The sequence below is a fragment of the Neophocaena asiaeorientalis genome, unplaced genomic scaffold, assembly GCF_003031525.2.
Source record: "Neophocaena asiaeorientalis asiaeorientalis breed wild unplaced genomic scaffold, Neophocaena_asiaeorientalis_V1.1 scaffold177, whole genome shotgun sequence".
NCBI lineage: Eukaryota > Metazoa > Chordata > Mammalia > Artiodactyla > Phocoenidae > Neophocaena > Neophocaena asiaeorientalis.
In genome coordinates, this window is record NW_020172779.1 from 8,481,781 (window position 1) to 8,509,453 (window position 27,673).

The 27,673-nt window shown below is 44.9% G+C and overlaps 1 protein-coding gene across 1 annotated transcript in view; it reads left to right on the forward strand.

Moving 5' to 3' along the window:
• Positions 1-27,673, forward strand: part of FER1L6 (fer-1 like family member 6) — a 118,055-nt gene that overhangs the window by 36,573 nt on the left and 53,809 nt on the right. Inside the window, exons 15-19 of the mRNA XM_024741324.1 lie at positions 2,672-2,762; positions 6,375-6,494; positions 7,981-8,133; positions 15,706-15,883; positions 20,484-20,608. Coding sequence (XP_024597092.1) covers positions 2,672-2,762; positions 6,375-6,494; positions 7,981-8,133; positions 15,706-15,883; positions 20,484-20,608 — 667 coding nt within the window. The remainder of the gene's footprint in view (positions 1-2,671; positions 2,763-6,374; positions 6,495-7,980; positions 8,134-15,705; positions 15,884-20,483; positions 20,609-27,673) is intronic.

Here is a 27,673-nt window from a genome sequence, read left to right on the forward strand (position 1 = left end):
GGCTCAGGACCTCTCCCAGGCTGCAATCAAGGCATTGACTAAGGCTACAGTTACCTCAGGGCTCGACTGGGAAGGACTCACTTCCCAGATCACTCATACGGACATTTGCAGAATTCAGTTCTTCATGAGCTGTTGGATTGAGGATGATTGAGGACTCCATTTCCCTGCTAGCTGTTGTTTGGAGGTCATCCTCAATTCCTTGCCACGTGAGCCTCTCCAAGCTACCTCTCACAGCATGGCAGCTGCCTGCATCAGAATGAGTAAGAAAGAGGAGTCAGAGAGAACATGCCAATAAGATGGACGTCACGGTCTTTCATAACCTAATCTTGGGCGTGCCATCCCATCAGTCTTGATGTCTTCTGTTAGAAGCGAGTCACTAGGACCAGTGCACATTCAAAGGGGATGAACTGCACAATGGCAAGAAGAGTAGGAGGTGGGGATCATTGGGGCCATCTTAGAGGCTGCCTTCCCGATAAGGAAACAACCTGATGAATTGGGTCAAGACGTGAGCAATAATGAGAATTTGTTATAATAGAATCAATGGAAAAGGAATGGCTGTTCATGTGATGGAAAGAAAAAAATTAATAGATTCTTGTGTTCAGCTTTGTAAGTTTCGTCTTTCCTAATCTCTCAACTACCCAAGCCTTTTTCACTTAAAAAAAAGAAAGCAAAGAAATAAATATGTAGTTTTTTCTCTCTTTCTTTCTTTTCTGTTTTTCATATAGAAGCAATATATATCAGGGCTACTCCTGCTGTGAGCTAAGTGTCACCTGCAAATCCCTTGAAGCATCCTTAAAAGCTTCATGGTCATATTTTTAGAAATTGCGGGCAAATTCATAGCTCAATAACTTTTCTCTATTAGGGGGTTACTTAGAAGTGATAATTATTCCCTTTTCTCTTCAAGTTTAAAGCCAACTGAAAAAATATTCATGAGGGTCAGACAGAGATCAAACGTTCATTTTATATTTGGTAAACCTGGATTTGAGAAAAAAGTTTGTACCTGAGGTCAAGGAGACTTTGTGGTCCCCCCAGCTGTTTGAGGTTGAGCAGCTGTACTTTGGGGCTTCCCACCAGAAGGGACAGGCCACCTGCTGTGTACAGGTGAGGAGGCCGCCCACAGCTGGCAGTGGGCGGGGTCTGAAAGATGAGGGATGGACAGAATCACGTGCCAAAGTCATCTACCCCCATTCTGATGGGGAAATAAGTTACTTCTCCCCCTGTGAGGAAGGGAGAGAGATTAGAAGCATCCATGTTTCCTAGAGCTGATCCATCCTGGGAGTGGAATGGATTCCTTCTGCCTCTAGGAAAGAAAGGTAGACAGGTGGCACCAAGACTCCCTCCTCAAAATAGACTCCTTTTTATTCTTTTTAAAAATGAAGAGAAAATGCAATGACTAGTATGTCCAAAGAAAATTTCTGATTGAAGTTTCCAGTTACCAGCAGGCAGAGCTCTGGTGTGGGACCCCTCCCTGGAAGGTGTGTCATCTTAGATCCCCCTTTTGTTCTTTTGTAATTGATTCTTTTCATCACAGAAATACTACATGCTCATCTTCAACAACAACAAAATGCAGGATGTATAAAGGAAAAGTGTTCTCAACTCTCTCTCCAATCCCACTCAGAGAGAAGAGTTTGATTTGTCTTCCTTTTTTTCTGTGCATTTGCAAACACACACATTCATAAAAATAAACGTCACACACTTTGTTCAGCAGATTGCTTTTTCACTCAGCAATGTATCACTGGTATCTTTCTACAGTAGCACCTAATACTCATCCCCAGTGTTCGGTCACGTGATATGTATCATGTAGTATTTAACTAGTCCCTTATATTTAAGTTGTTCTGATTTATTTTGCTACTATAAACAATGCTACAATAAACATTACTATGTAAACATATTTTTGCAAGAATCTTCAGTTATTTTTGAAGGGTAGAATTCTAGTATAATTTTTGGATCAAATTATATGGACATTTAAATTTTGATAGATGCTGTCAAATAACCTCTGAAACATTATAATAATTAACACTCTCCTATCATAATAGAGGAGAGTGACTATTTCCCTTTGAATATTATCAACCTTGAATATTACCTGGTTTTTAGTAAGTGAAAATGGTATCGATTTTAATTTATTGCTGATGAGGGAATATCTTATTTCCCCAAATTTAAAGTCATTTCTCTTTCTTCTTCAATTGCATTTATAACCATTACCATTTTCCTATTGAATACCTTTTTAACTTCATCCCTCAAAATGTTACTGTTCAGTCCTTTGTATGGTTTTAAAAATGTGAAGACATAGCCCAGTTTTGAGTCTAAAATATTTGCTCTACATACAATTTTCAGGAACATTTTGGTGTGTGTTAAATTTGTAAGATAAAGGAAAACTGCATTATTTTGTGTTTGCTGTTATGAACTTGGATAGGAATCACAATAGGTATATACTGAAAGAAAGTAGAAAAACAAACATCCCCAAAACTAATGTGAGGCCTGGCACTATTTCCCATTCTCATTTTGTCTCATAGAAAAGTTAGTGCCTTACTGCTTAATCCAAAATGAAAAATCTTGGTTCTGTGGCTTCATCAACTTTCCTATTGTATTACAGAAAGTATACTTGCAAACCTCTGGAATTATATAAATGAATTTTCACTAAGTAGGTTTCAAAATTGTTATTCTCTTATAGTGCCTTTATCTCTGAAGTGGAAAAGAAACCCAAGATGTTGAACCAAACCAATTTAGATAAGAAACGACTTACGCTCTATTGGCAGGAGCTGGTATGTGAAAATCTATTTATACTTTTGCAAAGAACTAAAACGTGTGCTTTAAAAATAAACCTCATGGATGAAGCATAGGTCATAGAGCACATGAGGATAAAGTTCTAAAAGTTATACAGTTGTGTGATATAGAAGAATGGGAAGGGAATAAATAGATGAGTGAGTTGGAGAGGAACTAGCATTTACTGAATGTTTACAAGAATGAGCTAGAAGCCCACCAGCGCTATATTCTGTTCTGATGTAGGACTTGTTCATTTTCTTGACGTTTGTATTTTGTCAAAGGCTGTGGACTCTTTCACTTAACCTTCTGCCTCCTAAGCTGAGAGACAAAAAGACATAACTCAACTACCTCTCCTTGGTGTCCTCCCATTATGAATTGTGTGAAAAGCTGTGAGCACTACCTGAGGGCAGGGCAGTGGCTGGTACCTCTCTGTGCCCTGGAGACCCTGCACAGTGCTGAGTGCCTTAGAGATGTTCGGTCGCTATTGAATGAGTGACAACTGACAAACGCCAGACCAAGTCAGACCCTGATTGTCTCTCCTTGAAACTTCAGTTCCAGCAATGGCACCAAGGGACGTCCTGTTTGAGGCCATGATAATTCTGCAAAATAAAATTACTCAATGTTTGGCCAGGGACATTTTTAAAGATGTGAATGAGGCCCACAGAGGTTAAATGATTTTATTTAAGGGTCACAGCTGGTTAATCATACTCCAGAGACTAAAGCCCGAGTCTCTGAACACTTGACTCATCCTGCTTTCCAGAACAATAAGTGAAGTTTTGTGTCCTCCTCTACTCCAAGGAGGCCAGATTCCCACCGTATGTAAGATCTATTTCCTACTGAATGTCTTCCTCAGCACCTCTGACTGTCTCTGCGGTGCACGTCCTCCACAGATAGCCCGCACAGCTCTCTCGTTTCCTGTGTCTGACAGTCCTTGTCCTGAACAAGCCCAAGACTTCCGTGCTTTGCAGTGGCCCAGCTCTGTCTCCGCATTTCCAGCCTCTGGGTGGACACGTCCACTGCTTGCCTCATAGCACCTCTGACTCAACGTATCCCACTCAGCCCATCATCTGCCCACCGAAGCTTGTTCCCTGTCCTGTATTTGTACCACCAGCCTCACTTGTTGCTCCAATCAGAAGCTTAAGAATCAACTTTGAATCCTGTACCTCAGCGGTCCCCAACCTTTTTGGCCCCAGGGACCACTTTCGTGGACAGGATTTTTCCACAGATGGGGGCGGGAGGGGGGGCAGTGGGAGTGGTTCAGGCGGTAATGGGAGCGACGGGGAAAGGCAGATGTAGCTTCACTCGTTCGCCCGCCGCCCACCTCCTGCTGTGCGGCCCGGTGCCTAACAGGCCGCGGACTGCTACGGGTCTACAGCCCGGGGGTTGGGGACCCCTGCTATACCTCACACTAAACGGTCATTTTGACCCCAGGCCGGGTTGAGACCCTGGCCCTTAAAGACTCTGGCACTCACTCCATTCTTCATCACCAGGACCACTGCCTAACCCGAGTGCTTTAGCGTCTCTGGCCAGGGCTATCACAGTCATCTTCCCCTAGTCCACCTTCCATACCGCAGCCAGAATGGTCTCCAAAACACAAATCTGCTTAGATCTCTCTTGATTAAAAAAACCACTGGAGGGCTTCCCTGGTGGCTCAGTGGTTAAGAATCCGCCTGCCAATGCAGGAGACACGGGTTTGAGCCCTTGTCAGGGAAGATCCCACATGCCGCGGAGCAATTAAGCCCGTGCGCCACAACTACTGAGCCTGTGCTCTACTGAAGCCCGCGCGCTTAGAGCCCGTGCTCTGCAGTGAGAAGCCCACGCACCGCAACGAAGAGTAGCCCCCGCTCACTGCAACTAGAGAAAGCCTGCGCGCAGCAACAAAGACCCAACACAGCCATAAATAAATAAATTTATTAAAAACAAAAGATTGGAGTCTCCCAGTTGTTCATAAGATAAAGGCCAAATTCCTCTGTGCATGATATACAGGGCTGTTCACCGTCTTGTCCCAGCCTAGTCTCCCAGCCTTGTCTCTCATTGCTCCCTTCCCATGTATCTATGTGCCAACGATTCTGAACCCTCACTGATTACGTGCCTTCATATGTAATTGTTCCTTCCAACTGGACTGTACTTTTTCTTCTTATCATCTGATGAATTCAATGCGTTTTTTGCTCAGCACAAATATCATATTATCCATAAAACCTGGCTTTGGCCCCTCTGGTCCCATGATGCATTACACATTTTAGTTATTTGCATATATTGCTTTCACCTCACCAACTGTCAAAGTCTCAAGGAAAGGAAGCTTGAGTCCTCCTCTTGTCCCAGGCCTTGGCTCCTGGGATGGTGCCTGGTGCATAGCAGGTATTCAGGTCCTCTAATCAGAGGGCTTCTTCGGTGCCAGGCCCTGTGCTGGGTGCTGGAGACACAAGGCTGTCAGTACTTGGTGCTTGTTCTTGAGGAATTTATTGACTGGTCTGTTCATTTCACAAACATTTATTTAACACCCACTATGTGCCAGGAACTCCACCAGACTCTCAGTATTCAAGGTAAGAACAAGACCGAGGGGCCCCCTGTCCTTGCAAAGTTAACATTTGAGTGGGGAAGACAGAAGATAGATAACAAAAAGTAAATAAAAACGATTACAGGTTATGATTATGAAGGGCATTTTTTTTTTTTTTTTAATGAAGGGCATTTTAAAAGGCCATGGTGATTGGGAAAATGTGGGAGAATATATGACAGTGGTATCATGGCAGTGGAGGCCTGAGGAGAAACCAGCCATGCAGAGTCTAGGGAGAACATGTGGTCAAAAGGAACCTTAAGCATCCCAGTCTGGAGGGGGAGCTGGGCGTGTTTTAGGACCTCCTGAGGCCCAGTGAGTGAAGCAGTCCAAGATGAGGCAGCCAGTGGGCGGGACCCACTCATGCAGGGCCTTAGAAATCACTGCAAAGTGTTTGGTTTTTTTTCCCCCTAAGAACATGAATGCAGGCTGAATGAATAAATCAAAATAAACACTTTAAGATGCTCCAACCACGCACACAGATCTCCCTGGTGCCAGCTTGGTCTGGAAGCATCTACTGTGCCTCCGGGGAGAGGTGGTGAGAGCAGTGATGAAGGACATGGCCTCTGGACTCAGCAGGGGGTCAAGTCCAGCTCTGCCTCTCTGTAGCTGCATGACTCTGTTTCCTCTGCTGTAAAATGGGAATGATAGTACCTACCCCGTAAGGTCGCTGTGAGGAGTCCTAAGGGTTAATACAGCAGATATAACATTGCCCCGTGCAGAGTAAGAGCTCAATCTATTTTAGCTGTTGTTGTTGTCAGTATCAGGAAGCCTAGATTCAGGTCTTGACTAAAGAGCTATGGGACCGTGACAAACCTCTGGCTTCTCTGGGCCTCAGCTTCTCATCTGTCAAATGAAGCTGAGATAATATTCACTGTCCCCATAGTCCTACCAAATTGCTGTTAATGGGCAGCGTGCCCCATAGCAGAGCCCGAAACAGCCCTCATGAGTGTCTCAGCATGGAACTTACAAGCACTTTCAGGAATCTCCAGCAACAGGACTGTGCTCGCTAACCAGATTTCTAGAAAGATCTACACCGACTCTTGTTTTGTTTTAGGAGGCCATAGCCAAGGAGGCCAAGGGGCTCACTCAGCAGCAGAAGAAAAAGTTATCTCTTGATGAAATGATCCAGGCGGCCCAAAACTTTGTGGAAAAAATCCGCTTTCTTGTGGATGAGGTAATCAACTATAAAGGCAAAGGTCATTTGGAAGATGAGACCGAATATCTTCCCAGTGGGGCTTGAATGTTTGATAAGAATGAAAGATGAGCAGTGTTTTCTCTCAAGCCCTGCTGAGCTGAGCAGGTACCATTCGCTTGAAGGGTGAAGGAGGGGGTTTTAAATTAAGCCAAACATGTACGGCTTTATTGATTTTTTTCACGAAGCCTGAGTATGCAGCTGAAATAAAAAGCACATACCTAAATAATAATAAATAATAATAAAGCACACTCCTTAATAGGATCAAGAAAAGTCGAAATAAACATGGGATCTTTGATAGGTTTTTAACTGCAAGCAAATTGAAACTCATGTCCAGTAAAAGTTAAAACAGCTTCTCATTTTAAAGTTAATTGTAAGCAGTATCTTCTGGTGACTACCAGAATGATCTAAAAAAAGTCCTCGTATTTGCTTCTGTTAAATACTAGATTTTGTGGCGGAAGTTTTCAGGGAGAGGTACAGAGTTACTGCTTCTGTTGTCCTTGAAAGCTTTTTTTCCTGTTGCAAATTCATCATTCCCTGGAGGCATAACAAGCGGTGAGATAGTCACCTTGGAATGCAGGAATTTTAATAAGCACCCAGAAGGTTCAAACTAGGTCTGTGACTGACTGACCGTGTGGCCAGAAAACCTCCACAAGGATGTCTCTGTTTCCCTGTCAAGAGAGAAGGGATGCCTTCTTAGGGTACCAATTACACTAGAGGATTACGGGGTTAGAAAAAGTATCTGCTTCCAGTCCGAGAACGTCAAAGCCTAGTTTATGACAATGTGCCTCCCTTTTGTTTTGGAAGCTATACTGGCTCAGCAATGTGCATTTCAAACACTCACAACATAATGGGCCTCTTGGCAGGGAATTCTGCAATTCTTACCTTGATTAGCTCAACTTTAAATTCTAATTTTCTGTGCAACTGAGTGCAGTTTCTCCTGAATAAACACCTATAATGGAGCGAAAATACTTAGCAATTATATTTTAGGTATAAAATCCCTTGTAAAATTGTTTTTCCTTCCTTCAGAGCGGATGGAAAGACATCCAAAGACATTCATGGATTTTTGGTGTTTCATTTGAATGTTCTGGAAATGTTACCTGGCTCTTAGGAGGTCCAATGCTGGAAGCCAAATCATGATTACAAGATTGCAAAGAAAAAACCCATGGGAAGGTGGAACAAACGTTTGTTCTGCAGATGGAGAAAAATAGGCCACCAGAGATGCCAAGTCACGGGTCCGACTTGCATGTTGTCAAAGCACGATAAGCAGTTTGGCGTATGGGGCTTCCGTGACCTAAGACTTTCTCAAGGAAGCCACGCTTAACTTGCTCGGTTGCACGGGTGTTTCAGTACCCAGAAAGTTTAAGTCACAGAACTTGTGCAGAAGGGGTGCTGGTGCAGGATAGGAGAACCCTGGGGGTGCTGTGTAAACACCCACATCTCAGATCCATCCCCTCCTTCTCCACAGCCACAGCACACCATCCCTGACATCCTCATCTGGATGCTGAGCAACAGCAGGAGGGTGGCATATGCCCGCATCGCCGCCAAGGACTTGCTCTATTCCCCCATCAGGAAGCAGATGGGTCAACACTGCGGGAAGATCAAAACTCACTTCCTCAAAGTAAGTCTGTACTATTTTTTTTTTTTTTTTTGATCAGACTCTTTTTATTGTCTTTTTTATGAATGGGTCCCAGATGGCAAGGGAAGAGCTGGCTCCTGGCTTCTAGGCCAATTTCTCAGGGAACCCCATGCATCATTGCTGAGAGGGAAGAGACTCCTCCCTGCTCCTCTCTGCTCAGCCCTCATTCACCAAGGGGAGGGGCTCTTGCTCAGGCTCCTGGCCCAGGGACACGCCCTTCCCCATGGAATTTCTGGTATTTCATCAAAGGTCACAGTCTGTACTATTTTTGACTCAAGGATGGGAACGTCTGTTTTTCCTGGGTTGCACAGCATTCCTAGTGTGTGTCCAGATCTCTGACTAGACGCTAAGACTTTCGAAAGTCTGAGGACAACTAGAACATCTTGCCCCCTCTTGATTCAATGAGACCATCCTGGGGCTGAATATTTTCCAATTTTCCAATAACTATGTCACCAGAGACATATAAGGTGTTTTTTTAAAAATCTAGTGCAGATATCTTAAGGTTATTTTAATTTTTACTTCTTTGATTACTAAGAAGAATGAACATTTTTTCTATTAGGTTCCTCTCGACTTTTCTCTTGAGTAATTTATCTATGGCATCATTTTACACAAGTTCATCTATATTTTAAAAATAGACTTCAAAGAAAATTACAAGAGGAGAGGTTGCTCTTCCACAGAACTGCTAGTTCAGGATTCCTGGCGGCTTTACACTGTAAAGATATGATAGTCTTTTCATCTTGGGTCCCTGCACCATTCATGAACACAGGCTCATAGGCACAATCTCTGGATAGATCCTACTGTCTTTAAATCAAGATTTGAGCCTTTCCTGGAGACCCTGGGTATTTTACCTCTACTACAAAGACATTTCTATCCCAGGAGAGAATTTGAGCAAACATGGAGAAAGACTGGTCCAAAAGCTTAACACTCACCAATGGCTGGCAACAACAGTGTGTGATTTGACTGATTAACTTTCCCAACTCACAGTGGGCTGTCCTGCCAATCTGAGTTCTGATTATTTGCTACAACATAATTATTCTTCCACTACCTTAGAAGGAGGATGAGAAGGCTCAAAACCATGCCATGTGAAGAATAGGTGAGGAGATGACAATGTTTAACTAGAAGAGAGATTTGACAGCATGATAGAGATTTTGTGTTCGTAGGGCTTCCACGTGGATGGTGGGATGATTGTGTGTGTGTGTGCGCGCGCACGTGTGTGTTTCCAGAGGCTAGAACTGGGCCCCACGAGAGCCATTACAGGGAAATAGTTCCCTAAATGGAGGTCCACAATGTGTTCTTTCTCCCCTTGGTATGAATATGGCAGTGGGCAGCTGGATTAGACAGCCTCAAAGCGCATCCAATGGCTAGAGTCTACTGTTGATGTGATTGTTATGGGGGGCAGACAGAAGAGGCATTACAGGTACTGGTTTAATACTTGAGCTTTGAAATAAGGTGAATCTGGGTTGGAATTTGTATTCGTTTACTAGGGCTGTTGTAACAAAGTGCTACCGTGTGGCTTGAACCACAGAAGTTTATTATCTCCCAGTTTTGAAGGCTGGAAAGCTGACACAAAGGGATTGCTAGGGCCGTGCTCCCTCTGAAGGTGCTAGGGAAGCATCTCTTCTAGCTTCTGGTAGCTCCTTGGCTTGTGGGAGCATAACTCCAATCTTAATATCATGTTCTCCCTGTGTGCATGTCTCTTTTCCTATGATGTCCTTTTTATAAGAATCCTACTCCAGATTGAGCTCATGTTAACTCTGTCTGTAATGACCCTATTTCCAAATAAGGTCATATTCTAAGGTACTAGAGGTTGGGACTTCAACATATGCATTTGAGGGGAATACAATTTTACCTATTAGTGAATTCCAGGGCTAATATTTAGGAGCTGTATGACTTGGGGAATGTTACGTAACATCTCTGTGTCTCCTGTTCTTCATCCTTCAAATAGGGATGTGATGTTGAGGATTAAGTGGATAACTGCACATAAAAGAACACAGAGTGTCTGTCCGCCGGGGTCATCACGCAATAAATGTGGGCATTCAAACAAATGGAAATCCAACATCTAGGGGACATTTCTGGCATTGTGTGCCCCCTTCACATCCAGGGAAGTGTTTGTGGTTCTGTATGTTAGGGAAAACCCCGAATGAACTTTTTGGCCAACCCAATATTTTCTGTCATATGTACAAAAGGATTTTTAAACCCACCTCTGTAAAACTGTAACTGAAAAAGAAAAACTCACCCTAGTTATTCACCACAAATATTTCTTCAGCTTTCTCATTCCAAGGAATTCTGGGGTTGAAAGAAACACCTGTCTTAAAAATAGCAAATCATTTCAGAAAGCCCTGTGCTAAAAATAAGAGAAAACCAGCATAAAGTTATTCCTTCCTAAATATTTTGATGTATCCCAGAATCATTTAAAATTAGAACAGGGAACAACTGTCAACTAAAGCCAGAGAATAGACCTAACTGGGAATTCAGGACCTTTGCCCTGTGGCCTTGGCTTACTTCTTTATCTGGATTTTCCTTTTGTCATTGGGATTGCTTTGGGTGATAGCTTTGTAAATGTTGAACATGTTCGATTGTCCTGACATGATGAAACATCTTGATAAGATGAAAACTATTTTCATTCCAGTTCTGATTGTTACCCCTGCTTTTTTTTCCTTTTCTTTTCTTTTCTTTTTTTTTTTTTCCCATATCTCTTCCCTCTTGCGTCTCCCTCCCTTCCACCCTCCCTATCCCACCCCTCTAGGTGGTCACAAAGCACCGAGCTGATCTCCCTGTGCTATGTGGCTGCTTCCCACTAGCTATCTACCTTACGTTTGTTATCCCTGCTTTTAACTCCCTCCCGCCACCTCCCTTTAGGCCCTGTTTCTCTTCACTGAATTGGTGAATCTGAAAAAAGCAAGAGCTGCTTCAGGGAGACAAAGGATTCACCCACCTGCTGGTCACTCCGGTTTCTTAACGGGGAATTAGAAAGTGCAGTGAGACAAAGCACAGAATGTAAATCTCTCAGATCTCTAGATTTTTTCCAGAGTCGCCTCAAAGTTTGTTCCACAGAAGAGCTGTCCTTTGAGTGGCGCCATAAACACCCCATGTTCAAACACATTTAGAGTCTGCCGTTGTATCCCCCTCTTGGAGTTTCACAGTGCCCGTCAACCAGTAGAAAAGTCAACGTCCTGCAGTTAGGAATCATCTTTTACGACCCATGCTTGTCAACCTTATTCATCTAGAATAGCTATTTACAAATTTTAGGAAACTGCTATGCCTAGGGGGCCCAGGTTGAGGGAATATTAATTAATCTAAAGGAAACAAAACTGCCTCACCTGAAGTCACATGGCTAGGTAATAGTAAATCTGGAATGGCAGTCAGGTTTTCATGGTCCCTGTTCCATGATCTTTCTTTCTCTCTAATCTAAATATATTCATAATGTTACTGAAAATGCTGCAACAGAATTTGCTGAGCTCAGCCTAATCCACCATCCAGAAAAGCAGAATTCTCCCCCTTCAGTCTCAGAAAAGGACATTCATTCTAAAAGGAAACTCTTCCTGTGGGAGATGGATGCAGCGGCCCAATCTTCTTTTTCCTCGAGTCACCTCTCAGTGCTGAGTCCGCCACTCCTCAGTCTCGTTTCCACCTCTATCCTGGCTTCTGCTCCACAGCCCTGAGTCCAGACTCTTCCTCTCAGGCCTCCAGGTTTCCATCCAGCTTTCCCTAGGATGCAGCAGAAAGTGGTAGCTGCAGACACCCTTCCAGGTCCTGCCTCAAAGTGAAGTCTCTACAAGGCAAACACACCTTTCTCACACTAATATTGATGGACCAACTTCAACACAGTTTGTGTGAATGACCATCTTTCTCTCCTTTTTCTGACTGGCCGAGATTTCCCTTCTTTTGTAAGACAGCTGGCATTTCACCAGGACCCCGGAGGGGAGGTGGGTGGGTTACAGGAGAGGCTAAGACTTCAGCGTTCTGTCTCGTGCAGTTTTTACACATTGGTGATCATACTTTTTTGACGCAATTTTGCATTCTATAATTATTTTTCTTTGTTGTTGTTGTTTTTCTCTTTCCCTCCCTGCCCTGCCATGCTATTCTTAAAAGGAAAGAAGTTGCTCTGGTTGGTCAGGCTTCAGGAGCACATGAGAGAAAGGGGAGAGCGGGGGAGGGGAAGGCAGGGAAGACAGCTGAGGCTGGAAATGCACGTGAAGTGAAACGTGGGTTGTTGTTTCTGTGAGCACCTAGGAAGGTGCTCAGTGATGGTGCGTGAGTTCCAACTTGGATTCCTAAGTGAGAGACTGCATTGTCTTGCAAACAATTTCAAGGTGTGTATTTTTAAAAAGATGTATAAACGGCAAACTTTAGGCATGCAGCCATGGTCCTTGTATAACATTTTCACAAGATGTTAGCTGAGTTTTGGTTTCTAGCCATGAATTCACATATACAGGTTGTTTTCATAGCAGTAGAGATGAAGGACGTTTTGTGTTTTTGTTTTACTTTAAGAAGCAAAGGATATCGGACCTGCTTGGGGGCAACACAGCAGAGTTAAGAGTCTTGCTACTCAAACACTTAAAACTGTGGTCCATAGACCAGCAGGATAAGCACCAACAGGGAGAAATCTCAAATCCTACCCCATACCCGCTGAGTCAGAATTTATATTTTAACCAGATGCCCCAGCAGTTCACATGCACAGGTACACGTACCAGTGTATGAGGAGCTTGGGCCAAGAGGATGGGCTCTGGAGCCAGGTAGAGCAGGGTTGAGTCTTGGCTCCGTCCCTGCCTGGCTTTGTGACATTGGACAATTGTCTTAACCTCTCTGAACCTCCACTTCTTCATCTTTAAAATACACATAATGAAAGAATTTATTTTACAGTCGTCATGAAGATGAATGATAACCTATTGGTTGTTAATAGTATGCAAGTAATAGGCCGTTCTGTGTGCAGGGAGGAACATTAGACCAGGGCCTGGGACAATGTAAGTGCTCAGCACATGTAAAATATTATTATTAGAAAAAGAAATAAATAATTCAACAAATATTTTCTGAGTGCTTCCTGAGTGCCAAGTACTATTTTAGGCACTGGGGACATCACTGTGATATGACAGTCAAAAATCCTGCCTTTGTGAATTGATGTCCTCGGGATGTATACAGTTGGCAGAGGGATTGCTTTTATTACAACAAAATAACCTTAGGCTCTCAATAGCTATTTGTCTGATTGAACAAGTGCTCAATGCATTTTAGCTATTTTCATTATTATTGTGGAAGTGATGAATTGAGGGTGTTTTGTCTTATTATAATTTTTAAAATGATGAGTTGCAGACTGGTTGTCTTTACTAACAGCAAAATGACCTTAGTTGTTTCTTTTTTTTAAATTTTTTGGAAGTATCACTTTTTTTTTTTTTTGGCTGCATCGGGTCTTCGTTGCTGCGTGCGGGCTTTCTCTAGTTGTGGCGAGCTGGGGCTACTCTTCGTTGAGGTGCGTGGGCTTATCATTGCGGTGGCTTCTCTTGTTGTGGTGCACAGGCTCTAGGCGTGTGGGCTTCAGTAGTTGTGGCACGTGGGCTCAGTAGTTGTGGCTCACGGGCTTAGTTGCTCCGCAGCATGTGGGATCTTCCTGGACCAGGGCTCGAACCCGTGTCCCCTGCATTGTCAGGCGGATTCTTAACCACTGAGCCAGCAGGGAAGCCCCCTTAGTTGTTTTTTTTGTTTGTTTTTTTGCGTTACGCGGGCCACTCACTGTTGTGGCCTCTCCCGCTGCAGAGCACAGGCTCCGGACGCGCAGGCTCAGCGGCCATGGCTCACAGGCCCAGCCGCTCCGCGGCATGTGGGATCTTCCTGGACCGGGGCACGAATCCGTGTCCCCTGCATCAGCAGGCGGACTCTCAAGCACTGCGCCACAGGGAAGCCCCCCCTTAGTTGTTTTTTTAAAGCTGAATAAATCATGGCATCCTATTCCCTAAGGAATAAAATCTAAACTCCTCTGTCTACTCAGCAGGACTCTGCAGCCTCATCTGTGTCATTCTCTGTTCCAGCTTTTTCTTTGCTGAAAGCTCTTAGCAAATCTGTCCCTGGCACCAAGTAAGCGCTCACTAAACGTCAGCCCTAATCACCACAGTTAGCTCCTGCCTCTGTATCTCTGTTCAGGCACTTCCCTCCTCCTGGGATGCCTTCTCTAGGAGTCCAACTCCAAAGTACTTATTAAAGCCTACTGGAGTATGTGAGTATTAAAGAAAGGATGGATATACCTGCTTCTCCTCTGGTCCTATGGCATCTTCTCTCTTACACTTGACCTCGCATTTGAGTAAGTGAATGCAAGTCGGCCTCCCTGTCTAGATGTGAGCTCTTGGAAGGGAAACCCAGGACTGTGTCGCAGTCATTGTGAGGCGCTTCTGGCCCCACTCCCTCAGCAAGGTCTGGTGGCACTTGGTAGTAGCTGCTGAACTGAGTTGCTCACAATCCTCTTGGGGAACTCACAGAGCAAGACAGGAAGGCAGGCCAAGAACCAGGCACAGTTTGGGGTTCTGGGGCTTTCCACGGGTGCCTGGGAAATTGTCAGAGCAAGTGGTAGCCTCTCCCAGTGGGATTTTGTGATTCTCCATGGAAAAGAAGTGGTGCAGAAGAAAGGGGAATTGTGCACTGATGGGAAATCCTAGGAAACACTAAGAAGAGGCACTTAGAAGAGTCAACAAAATCTGGAGAGGTGGCCACTTTCCGAGCGAAAGCCTTGCCAGAAATCCTGCACCCAGCCAAGTCTGGGGCCTGAGGTTCCTTAGATGGGCGTGAGGAGGCCCCTAATCCTGGTGATGGAGAAATAAAGGAGCCGCTCTGCATTGAGTTGTGTCCTTCACATGTTGAGAACGCACGCACCCACACACCACACACACACTACTACACACATAAACACAAATTCAAACAAACATAAATATAAATTCAAATCCGAGTACATTAAAGGAGGGAAAGCAGGGTAGCGAGGGAACTCGAAACCACACTGCATGAGGGAGGGGTGAAGGGATGAGAGGTGTCTAGCAGGAAGAAACAACATGGTAGGGCAGGTAGATGCCCCGAAGCCCACAGGGGCCTGACCTGTGGAAGAAGAATTCGAGTTCTTCTGAGCAGCAAAGAGGCAGAGGCTGTGGTTGGAACCCAAGGCAATTGGAAGTTCTGGGAAAGGGGATTTCAACTCAGTGTGGAGAGAAGCAGGCTGTGGGCGTTCAGAGTCCAGAGCCCACATCTGGTATCATCTCGCCTGGTTCGAGTCCTGGCTCCGTCACTTAAAAACTGAGTAATCTTAGGAACTTATTTAGCCTCTCTGAGCCTGAGTTTTCTCATCTATAAAACAGGGGTAATAACCATACCTACCTGTTAGGTTTAAACGATCACACAGGGCCTGTTTGAGCTCCTGGCCCCCTTAAACCTGGATCCTCCTCTAAAGCTGTGCATCGTGGCAACTAGGGTCATTGGTCTCATTTTAATAGGAGCCCCAGGGAAGGACCTCTTTTCTCAGAGAGTGAGGCCCACAATGGCTCCTACTAATGAGGGGGTCTCTTCCTTGTAACCTTTCCCCAGCTTCCTGGAAAACAGCCAGCTGGTTGGTCGATGCAAGCGAAAATTGACGTGTACATGTGGCTGGGCTCCACCAGACACTCTAGTGCCATTTTGAACAACTTACCAGCAGGCTATGAAGCAGAAATGTCCTCCAAAGGGGCTGGCATCAGTAAACCCCCAGCTAACCTGCTCTACAAAGGTATGATGCCCACTGGGCCAAGAGGGTCATAAGATGTCTCTGGTGGGCTTCTGAGGGGTGGCATTCATGAGCTGTTTGCATATTATTTTAGGATCAACTTATTTGCCTCTTTTTTTTTTTTTTTTGCGGTACACGGGCCTCTCCCTGCTGTGGCCTCTCCCGTTGCGGAGCACAGGCTCTGGACGCGCAGGCTCAGCGGCCATGGCTCACGGGCCCAGCCGCTCCGCGGCATGTGGGATCCTCCCGGACCGGGGCTCGAACCTGTGTCCCCTGCATCGGCAGGCGGACTCTCAACCACTGCGCCACCAGGGAAGCCCCCTTGTTTGCCTCTTTTAATACAGTTTCTGAGTTTTCTTTCTGACCTTCCAATGTCCCATCTAAAGAATAAAGTGAAGTTATTAAACATATCTGGAATAAATATTTATATTTTTCTGTTAATGGAGAGAAGGCAATATGAGTTTCTTTGTTAACAGACTATATAGATTGAGTTTGCATTTAAAGCAAAAGATGTCTTTTTCAGCTTCCCTGGTGGTGCAGTGGTTAAGAATCCGCCTGCCAATGCAGGGGACACGGGTTCGATCCCTGGTCCAGAAAGATCCCACATGCCGCAGAGCAACTAAGCCCATGCGCCACAACTACTGAGCCTGTGCTCCAGAGCCCACGAGCCACAACTACTTAGCCCATGTGTCACAATTGCTGAAGCCCGCGTGCCTAGAGCCTGTGCTCTGCAACAAGAGAAGCCACCACGATGAGAAGCCCATGCACCGCAACAAAGAGTAGCCCCCGCTCGCCACAACTAGAGAAAGCCCGCATGCAGCAACGAAGACCCAATGCAGCCAAAAATAAATACAATATTAAAAATAATAAAGCAAAAGATGTCTTTTAAAGAGACATCAGTAAGTTCTTGTGCTCATAGGACCTGTGGAATTAAAGCAGATTTCCTTTTACATGGCATTGGGGTTTTGACCCATAAACAGCAGCCATTTACATTTCCCAGTAATGACCCAGTAGAAACTGGTATCATTGGGGTCACTCATGTTTCTCTAGCTTGGTTGTTGGGTTGGCTGCTTTTAGCAGTTCAGCATGGTTTATGTAATGCTCTCTTCTACGTAGGTATTTTCTATGAGTGCCATCATATTTACATTTCCATATAATTTTGAACTTTGTTCTAATCATTAATGCCTTACAGTTGCATTTTGCTTTCCGTTTCCAAATTGCTTCAATTTGCACCATCCTTGCCGCTGAATTCAGATGGGGTAGAACAGTTTTACCTTCACTTCAACTGAAGTTGAGTTTTGAATTGAGCCAGTGTCTGAAACACTGGAAGACTGTCTACAAATCCAGGTTTCCCGTGTTGCACAAGGCTCCTCTGATGTTGACTGAACTTGACTGCCAGTGGAACCTAAATGGCTCAATACTTAGAGAAGACAGAGTTCTAGAGATATTTATCCAATGGTTCAGCTCGTGCTTTCCATGCCCAATATCAATGCGTAAGAGCAAGGAAAACTCAGCTCTTTTTGAAAAATGCACAACCCCTACCATATGCCAAGCATTGTGTCATACACTTTACACATAGGATTTGATTTATTTCTCACACCAACCTTGGGTGGTTTCTTCATTCTACAGATGGAGAAAGGATGTATTGGAAGTGTTTAGAAATTGCCCAAGGTCACACAGCTAGTAAATGATGGAACAAACTGTCTCCAAACTCTTCTTTATTTCCACTGCTTTCCATCTTGTCTTTAGAGTTTTCATCTTTCGGTGAAAACACCCACATCAAGTTACCTTTTTATTTCTATAGACACTATCTCTAGAGACCCAAGGTACCTGGACATATTTGCTGTCCCAGCTACTAACGATTCAGAGGAGAGGAAAGGCTTTTTCCAAAGCTTTCTGACCCTCTGCAGCATGTTCTTTTCATGGAATGACCTAATAAACTTGCTCAGCTGTGCCCTGACATTAATGGCTTTGGCTGCCTTCCACACCTCCTGGAGAATTTCCTTTCTTCGTTCATTTTATGCTTCAGAACATATCCATTCAACCAATAATTAGTTTGCACCTGCATATGGAAGGTACGGTGGGAAAACTAGTGGGGAATGAGGAGTGGTGGGAGAGGTGATCCTGGCCCTCCAATGGGGGCAATCAGACGTGTCTCTAATAACCACACGTGGAAAGTGAGCCGCAGCACAGAGATGGGCCAAAGTATGGGAGCAAAGAGGAAGCTGGCTTTACTAGTCTAAGGAACAGAGCTGGTAAGACTCAAGGTTTCAGAAAAACAAAAACCTAGAGCAAGTCAATGGCGACCCCTGGAGGTGTGCATTGTCCTGCCTATGTGGTTGTATTGGGAGCTCTGCTAAAATTCTGGGGTGACTCACTTCAGGGACACCTTGTGGATGATCTCAGGGAATGAGCTATTCTCAAGTTCACTCCCAGCTGAGAAATTTGCCCACTCATGTAGCATGTTAAGGAATGCTTAGAGAGCGTGGGCTCTCTTGACATACCCTGGTCAGGAAATTCCTCAACCCTCTGCTGAATGTTCCTTTGTTAACTGTCACCCTTTTAAGGAGCTCTCTTGGGTAAGAGGGTAAAAGGGAAAAACACTTTTAACAGTTTTTGTTAAGGTAATTATCTCCCTTTATTCTACATGATATGTTTATATCACTATTTCTTGATTTTACATTTAACACATAGCTACTCATTGTGAAAGATGAGGATTTACCTCTGTAACTTATCCAAGCTTTTATCTCCTTGTTCCAATTTTAAGTAGATACTTCTGTTGCTTAGTGTTTTTCTTGATTCAATGCAATCTCAATTAAAATCCCAGCAAGTTGTTTTGTGGATATCGACAAACTGATTCTAAAGTTCATGTGGAGAGGCAGAAACCCGGAAGAGTCAACACAATATTAAGAAGAACAAAGCTGGAAGACTGACACTACCCGACATCACGACTTACTATAAAAGCTACAGTCATCAAGACAGTGCAGTATTAGCAAAAGAATAGACAAATAGGTCAGTGGAACACAATAGAGAGCCCAGAAATAAACCTACATAAATATATTCAGTTGATCTTTGACAAACAAGTGAAGGCAATACAATGGAGCAAGCATAGTCTTTTCAACAAATGGTGCTGGAACAACTGGACACCCACATGCAAAAATATAAATCTAGACATCGAACTTATGACCTTTGCAAAAGTTAACTCAAAATGGATCATAAGCCTAAATACAAAATGCAAAATTATAAGACTCCTAGAAGATAATATAGGAGAAAACCAAGATGATTTTAAGTATGGCAATGATTTTTTAGATACAACACCAAAGGCATGATCCATGAACGAAATAATTTTTTTTTAAAAGAGGGTAAAAGGGAGCAAATGAATATAAAAAGCAAGAGGGGCCAGGCAAGGGCAAAGGATCATAAAGTCCATGAAACAGGGCATATGATTAACTCAACTCTTCTTTGGGGTTCCCCCACTGAACCCTGGTCTGCCCCACCTGCAGCCCTGTCTCTGCCTCCCATCCCGTCAACCAGGTGTGCTCACTCCCGCCTTTAACCTCCCATGCTCTCTGCCTGTATCTCCTGCAGGACACTTAGCTCTGGCTCCTGTCACTGGGATTGGGGCACTTGCTTGTCTTCTGCCCCGCCCCTGGAGCTCCCCAAGGTCAGGGGCTGTCTTAGCTGCTTCAGAATCCTCAGAGGCCAGAACTGTGCCTGGTGTACTGTAGGTGCTCAAAATGACATTGGCTGGCTGAATGGCAGAATGGATGGATGGATGACTCAAGACTTTACTGAGTTTATGGAAGCAAAAATGAAGAAATGTCCCCCTTATACACACACACCATTGGAAACAGGAGGTTTTACTAAGAGGTGAAATGTGGTCTTTTTAAATTTTTTATTGAAGTATCATTGACTTACAATATAATATCATTTTCAGGTGTACAGCACAGTGATCCAGTATTTTTGCAGATCATACTCCATTATAAGTGATTACAAAATAATGGCTATAATTCCTTGTGCTGTACAATATATCCTGTTGCTTATCTGTTTCATACATAGTAGTCTGTATCCGTTCATCACATACCCCTAATTTATTCCTCCCCCCACCCCTCTCCCCTTTGGTAGCCACAAGTTTGTTTTCTATGTCTGTGAGTCTGTTGCCGTTTTGCATATAGATTTAAAAAATGTGGTATTTTAGGAAGAGATTTGGATTTTGGAATCTAACGGAAATGAAATCCAGGCTCTGGAATTAGTTAGCTCTGAAAACTTGGAAATGTATTTTAGCCTTTTTATGAACCATTTCCCTCATCTATAAAATGAAGATAATGATATATATTTCACGGGGTTGTTTTGTTATGAAGATTAAATCCCACAATGTGGTGAATGCACCAAGGAGAATGCCTGGCTCCAAAGTACCCGTGAACATGACCTCTTCCCCCATCTTCCCTGTGTCCATTTTGGTCTAAGAGGCCTTCAGTGCCCGTGGTCTCCTTTGTCTGTCTCCAGAAGCACCCACAGGTGAGCATCACACACAGACACCCACTCGCACTCACTGTTCCTCAGAAGCCTGCTAATGCCACCCCTTCCCGTTATTTGTCCACAGACCGGCATGTCTTCCAGCTGAGAGCTCACATGTACCAAGCCCGGGGCCTCATCGCAGCTGACAGCAACGGACTTTCAGACCCTTTTGCCAAGGTCACATTCCTTTCCCACTGCCAGACCACGAAGGTAACCAGAGGAGCCCACTTGCTTTCTCCCCGCAGCCCACAGCCGAGCCACAGCAGAACCCCAGGAAAGAAAAAAACCGGGGCACGTTGCAAATACTTGTGTCTCTGGGTGTGTAGGTGTTTCAGTGTTTCAGACTCAAAAGCATGGGCACAAGGCAGCCAGACATTGGGAAGGTCTACTGATCCAATGTGATCTGTTGTCGTGAAGCCAAGAGGGCAAGCAACAGAGTTGAAGGAAGGGAGGGAGGAAAAGAGGGGTGAGGGAGAATGGGATCTGGCACCCAGAGCACCTGCTGGAGTGATGGGCACAATGCCAAGCTCAGTGGGATGAACAAACAGCTCAGACAACTTGCATGAGGCTTCTGGTGCAGTCTTTGCTGAGGGGTCTTGGTGGGGAGGAAAGCTTTCCTGCTCTGCAGTCAGGAAGCCCTAGACTTTGTACTTCTAGCTGGGGGACTCTGCACACTTTTAACACCTGTGTGATTCAGTGTCTCTCTCTGGAAAATACTACTTCCAGACAGACGCTGTGAGGATTAAAGGAGACGGATCTATACCTGTTTCCTTGGCTTTCTCCCTTTCCTGTACACTGAGTGCGGACATGTGAAAAGGGGCCCTAATGAGCGCATATCCAATAGGCTGCTTTTCTCATTAGATCGTATTCTCTAAGGATTTACTCTGTTCTCTGAGGATTCACTGTTCTGAGGGAGGGAAGCTCCGTAAAGGATTTGCCTACCTCTGGGAGTTAGGACAGAATTAAGACACAAAGAGACCTGACCTCACGTTCTACCTCATCTACTCTCTAGCTGCCTTTACTCACTAAACCTCAGTTTGTCTTCTTAAAATGGGGCTGTTGCGAAGAAGCAAAAAGTTAAGTGTACAAAGAGATTGAGGAGTAGTGGCCATTACATTGGCTGATGTTAAGAGGGCTGACATTTCTCCCCAAAGTGAGGCCATGATGGTGTTTTGATTGATGACACTCAGGTTGAGAGCATAACGTGAGCTAGCATCTTGTCAATTTCACCAGCACGGCGAGGAGCGCTTGCTCTGTGCCAGGTCCCATGCTGGGCTCAGGGGAGCTGGGGGACCAGACTCTGCTTTTTTTTTTTTTTTTTTAATAGAACTTTACTGGAGTATAATTGCTTCACAATACCATGTTAGTTTCTGTTGCACAACAAAGTGAATCAGCCATATGCATACATATGTCCCCTCCCTCTTGAGCCTCCCTCCCACCCTCCCTATCCCACCCGTCTAGGTCATCGCAAAGCACCGAGCTGATCTCCCTGTGCTATGCGGCTGCTTCCCACCAGCCAACTATTTTACATTCGGTAGTGTATATATGTCGATGCTACTCTCACTTCGCCCCAGCTTCGCCCTCCCACCCCATGTCATCAAGTTCATTCTCTATGTCTTCCTCTTTATTTCTGCCCTGAAACTAGGTTCATCAGTACCATTTTTTTTTTTTAGATTCCATATATATGTGTTAGCATACGGTATTGTTTTTCTCTTTCTGACTTAACTTCACTCTGTATGACAGACTCTAGGTCCATCCACTTCACTACAAATAACTCAGTTTCGTTTCTTTTTATGGATGAGTAATGTTCCATTGTATAAATGTGCCACATCTTCTTTATCCATTCATCTGTCAGTGGACATTTAGGTTGGTTCCATGTCCTGGTTATTGTAAATAGAGCTGCAGTGAACATTGTGGTGCATGTCTCTTTATGGTTTTCTCAGGGTATATGCCCAGTAGTGGGATTGCTGGGTCATATGGTAGTTCTATTTTCAGTTTTTTAAGGAACCTCCATACTGTTCTCCATAGTGGCTGTATCAATTTACATTCCCACCAACAGTGCAGGAGGGTTCCATTTTCGCCACATCCTTTCCAGCATTTATTGTTTCTAGCTTTTCTGATGATGCCCATTCTGACTGGTGTGAGGTGATACCTCACTGTAGTTTTGATTTGCATTTCTCTAATGATTAGTGATGTTGAGCATCCTTTCATGAGCTTCTTGGCCATCTGTATGTCTTCTTTGGAGAAATGTCTAGTTAGGTCTTCTGCCCATTTTTGGATTGGGTTGTTTGGTTTTTTGATATTGAGATCCATGAGTTGTTTGTATATTTTGGAGATTAATCCTTTGTCTGTTTCATTTGCAAATATTTTCTCCCATTCTGAGGGTTGTCTTTTTGTCTTGTTTATGAATTTTTTGGAAGAGTTTGAGAAGGATGGGTGTTAGCTCTTCTGTAAATGTTTGATAGAATTCACCTGTGAAGCCATCTGGTCCTGGACTTTTGTTCCTTGGAAAATTTTTAATTACGGTTTCAATTTCATTACTTGGATAGGTCTGTTTATATTTTCTAATTCTTCCTGGTTCAGTCTTTCAAAATTGTACATTTCCAAGAATTTGTCCATTTCTTCGTGGTTGTCCATTTTATTGGCATATAGTTGTTTGTAGTAGTCTCTTGTAATCCTTTGTATTTGTGCAGTGTCAGTTGTGATTACTCCTTTTTCTTTTCTAATTTTATTGATTTGCATCCTCTCCCTTTTTTTCTTGATGAGCCTGGCTAAGGGTTTATCAATTTTGTTTATCTTCTCAAAGAATCACCTGTTAATTTTATTGATCTTTGTTATTATTTTCTTCGTTTCTATTTCATTTATTTCTGCTCTGATATTTATGATTTCTTTCCTTCTACTGACTGGGTTTTCTTCTCTTTCTCTAGTTGTTTTAAGTGTAGGTTTAGATTGTTTATTTGAGATTAAGCTGGTTTGGTGGTGCTGAATTCTCTTAGCTTTTGTTTGTCTGAAAAGCTTTTGACTTCTCCATTGAAAGTGAATGAGATCCTTGCTGGGTAGAGTAATCTTGGTTAGAGGTCTTTCTCTTTCATTACTTTAAGTATATCCTGCCACTCTGGCCTGCAGAGTTTCCACTGAAAAATCAGCTGATAACCTTATGGGGATTCCTTTGTATGTTATTTTTTGTTTTTCCCTTGCTGCTTTTTATATTTTTTCTTTGAATTTAATTTTTGTTAGTTTGATTAATATGTGTCTTGGTGTGTTTATCCTGTATGGGAGTCTCTGTGCTTCCTGGACTTGGGTGACTATTTCCTTTCCCATGTTAGGGAATTTTTCCACTATAATCCCTTCAAATATTTTCTCAGACCCTTTCTTTTTCTCTTCTTCTCTGGGACCCCTATAATTCAAATGTTGGTGTGTTTAGTGTTGTCCCAGAGGTCTCTGAGATAGTCTTCTTTTTATTCTTTTTTCTTTATTCTGCTCCTTGGCAGTTATTTCCACCATTTTGTCTTCCAGCTCACTTATTTGTTCTTCTGCCTCCGTTATTCTGTTATTGATTCCTTCTAGTGTATTTTTCATTTCAGTTATTGTGTTTTTCATCTCTGTTTGTTCTTTAGTTCTTCTAGATCTTTGTTAAACATTTTTTGTATTTTCTCAATCCATGATTCCATTCTACTTCTGAGATTCTGGGTCATCTTTACTATCATTACTCTGAATTCTTTTTCAGGTAGATTGCCTATTTCCTCTTCATTTATTTGGTCTTAATAAAACCCTTTATTAGGTTTTTACCTTGCTCCTTCATCTGTGACTTTTTTTTTTTTTTTTTAATGAGTCGGATTGTGTTCCTGTTCTACTGGTTGTTTGGCCTGAGGCTTCCAACACTGGAATTTGTCGGCTATTGGGTACAGCTGGGTCTTTTTGCTGAGATGAGGAGCTCAGTGAGACCTCACTCCAATGAATATTCCCTGGGGTCTGAGGTTCTCTGTGAGTCCAGTGGTTTGGACTCAGAGCTCCCACCGCAGGAGCTTCCACCTGACCCCAGGCTCGCAAATCAAGATCCTGCAAGCCAGGTGGGGTGGCAAAAAAAAAAAAAGAGAGAGATAGGTTCAAGATGGCAGAGTAGAAGGACATGCGCTCACTCCCTCCTGCGAGAGCACCGGAATCACAACTAACTGCTGAACAATCATCAACAGGAAGACACTGGAACTCACCAAAAACGATACCCCACATCCAAAGACAAAGGAGAAGCCGCAATGAGACAGTAGGAGGGGCACAACCACAAAAAAATCAAATCCCATAACTGCTTTGGTGGATGACTCACAGACTGGAGAACACTTATAACACAGAAGTCCACCCACTGGAGTGAAGGTTCTGAGCCCCACGTCAGGCTTCCCAACCTGGGGGTCCGGCAACGGGAGGAGGAATTCCTAGAGAATCAGACTTTGAAGGCTAGTGGGATTTGATTGTGACTTTGACAGGACTGGGAGAAACAGAGACTCCACTCTTGGAGGGCACACAAAGTAGTGTGTACATCGGGACCCAGGGGAAAAGGCAGTGACCCCATAGGAGACTGAACCAGACCTACCTGCTAGTGTTGGAGGGTCTCCTGCAGAGGCAGGGGAGGGTGGTGGCTGTGTCTCACCGTGAGGACAAGGGCACTGGCAGCAGAAGGTACTGCTTGGCAGGAGCCCTCCCAGAGTCTGCCATTAGCCCCACCAAAGAGCTGGGTAGGCTCCAGTGCTGGGTCCCCTCAGGCCAAACAATCAGCAGGGAGGGAACCCAGCCCCACCCATCAGCAGACAAGCAGATTAAAGTTTTACTGAGCTCTGCGCACCAGAGCGACACCCAGCTCTATCCACCACCAGTCCCTCCCATCAGGAAACCTGCACAAGCCTCTTAGATAGCCTCATCCACCAGAGGGCAGACAGCAGAAGCAAGAAGAAATACAGTCCTGCAGCCTGTGGAACAAAAACCACATTCACAGAAAGATAGACAAGATGAAAAGGCAGAGGGCTATGTACCAGTTGAAGGAACAAGATAAAACCCCAGAAAAACAACTAAGAAGAAGATGTGGTACATATATACAATGGAGTATTACTCAGCCATAAAAAGGAATGAAATTGGGTCATTTGTAGAGACGTGGATGGATCTAGAGTCTGTCATACAGAGTGAAGTAAGTCATTAAGAGAAAAACATATATCATATATGAATGCATATATGTGGAACAGAAAAATGGTACATATAAACTGTTCTGCAGGGCAGAAATAGAGACACAGATGTAGAGAACAAACGTATGGACATCAAGTGGGGAAAGTGGTGGGGTGTGTGTGTGTGATGAACTGGGAGATTGGGATTGACATGTATACACTAATATGTATAAAATAGATAACTAATAAGAACCTGCTGTATAAAAAAATAAAATAAAATTCAAAAATTCAAGAAAAAAGAGAGAACAATAACAAAGTAAAAATACTTTGTTATTGTTAGGAAACTAACAGATATGTTAGAAAGAATGTAAAAATAAAGTTATAGATGAATCAGCAACTGGAAGGTACATCAGTACCACAATAGTAAAAAAAAGAGGAGGAGGGAAAAGAAAAAAAAAAAGCGGGGGTTTGGGCTTCCCTGGTGGCGCAGTGGTTGAGAGTCCGCCTGCCGATGCAGGGGACACAGGTTTGTGCCCCGGTCCGGGAAGATCCCACAGGCTGCAGGGCGGCTGGGCCTGTGAGCCATGGCCGCTGAGCCTGCGCGTCCGGAGCCTGTGCTCCGCAACGGGAGAGGCCACAACAGTGAGAGGCCCGCGTACCGCAAAAAAAAAAAAAAAGAAAAGAAAAAAGGGGGGTGGTTTTGTGGAGGGCGGAGCCTAAGCAAGGGCGAGGTTTGGGCAGTCGGCGTGGCCAATGTTCAGGATGCACAGGGCCGGAAAGGCCCTGGGGCCTGTGGGGAGTGGGGCTTAGGCTGAAGGAACAGAAGGGGCCCAGCCGTGACCTCCACCCTGGCCTCAGAGGACAGGGGACCTCACCTGGGGGCCCAGCAGGCTTCCTGGGCTCGAGTGGGTGGGAAAAACGCCCTCCTCTCCTCTCCTGCTCCTCCGGTCTGGGGTCTGGGAGGGCCCCTCCCGACTGCCTGTCCTGATCCCCCCGGCCTCCCTCATATGCCCCCAGGACCAGTACGGCCGGTGGGGAAGGGGGAACCTTGGAGGGCAGGGGACCGGCCTGGGAGCTCAGCAGGCTTCCTGGGCCCGAGTGGGCGGGGCCATCGCCCTCCGCTCTTTTCCCGCTGCCCCCCAGGGCCCCTCTCCAGCCTGTGTCTCCTGATCGCCCCCCCCATGCTCCCAAGGACCCACGCGGCCTGGAGGGGCCTTGGAGCAGGGGGAACCAGCTTGGGAGCTCAGCAGGCTCCCCAGGCCCTCCGCTCCTCTCCCTCTCCTCCCGGAGACTCCCTCTCACCTGCCTCTCCTGATCTCCCCGGCCTCAGGGGCGCCGATCTTGTCTGGCCTCCACTTTTCCTCCCCCCTCGGTCCCCCTCTGTCCTACCGGTTCACTCGGGTCCCTCCTGTCTCCTTGGGGGTCAGAGTCTCCCACCAGCGGCCGGCAGGCGCCCTAGTTGTGTGGAGACGCTGACCCCGCGTCTTCCCACGCCGCCATCTTCCGGACTCCACTCCTGCACAGTGCACGAAGCAGTGGAGCTCGGCAGTGCTCTGTACAGACGAATCAGCCACACTGTGATAAACCCCATAGTACTGAACCTCCAGGGGCCACAGGGAGAGAGGGGTTAGCTCTGCCTGGGAGGGAAGTCGGGAGAGACATCAGAGGGAAGGTGATGAGCATGAGAACGAGAAAACTTCAGACTCCTTTCTCCTCCCTGTGTTTTAAGAGGTAGTACATAGCGCGGTGGTTAAGAGTATAGACTCTAGAGCCGTAGTGCCTGGGTTCAGGTCTGAGCCCTTCCATTTATCGGCTGTGTGACAGCAAAATCCTCTTTGTCCTCAATTTCTTCATCTGTAAAATAGGGATGGTGATATTGTATATGCCTCCCAGAGGGTGAGACACCCAGTACAGTGCCTTGTTTATAACAGCTCCTGTGTGACTGCGTTATTATTGCCATGGAGGCTTCCCACCAAAAACAAAGGGGATTCTCAAAAGGGGGATCCCTGGGACTTCCCTGGCGCTCCAGTGGTTAAGACCTCGAGCTTCCAGTTCAGGGGGTACAGGTTTGAGCCCTGGTCGCGGAACGAAGATCCTGCATGCCACACAGTGTGATTAAAATAAAGGG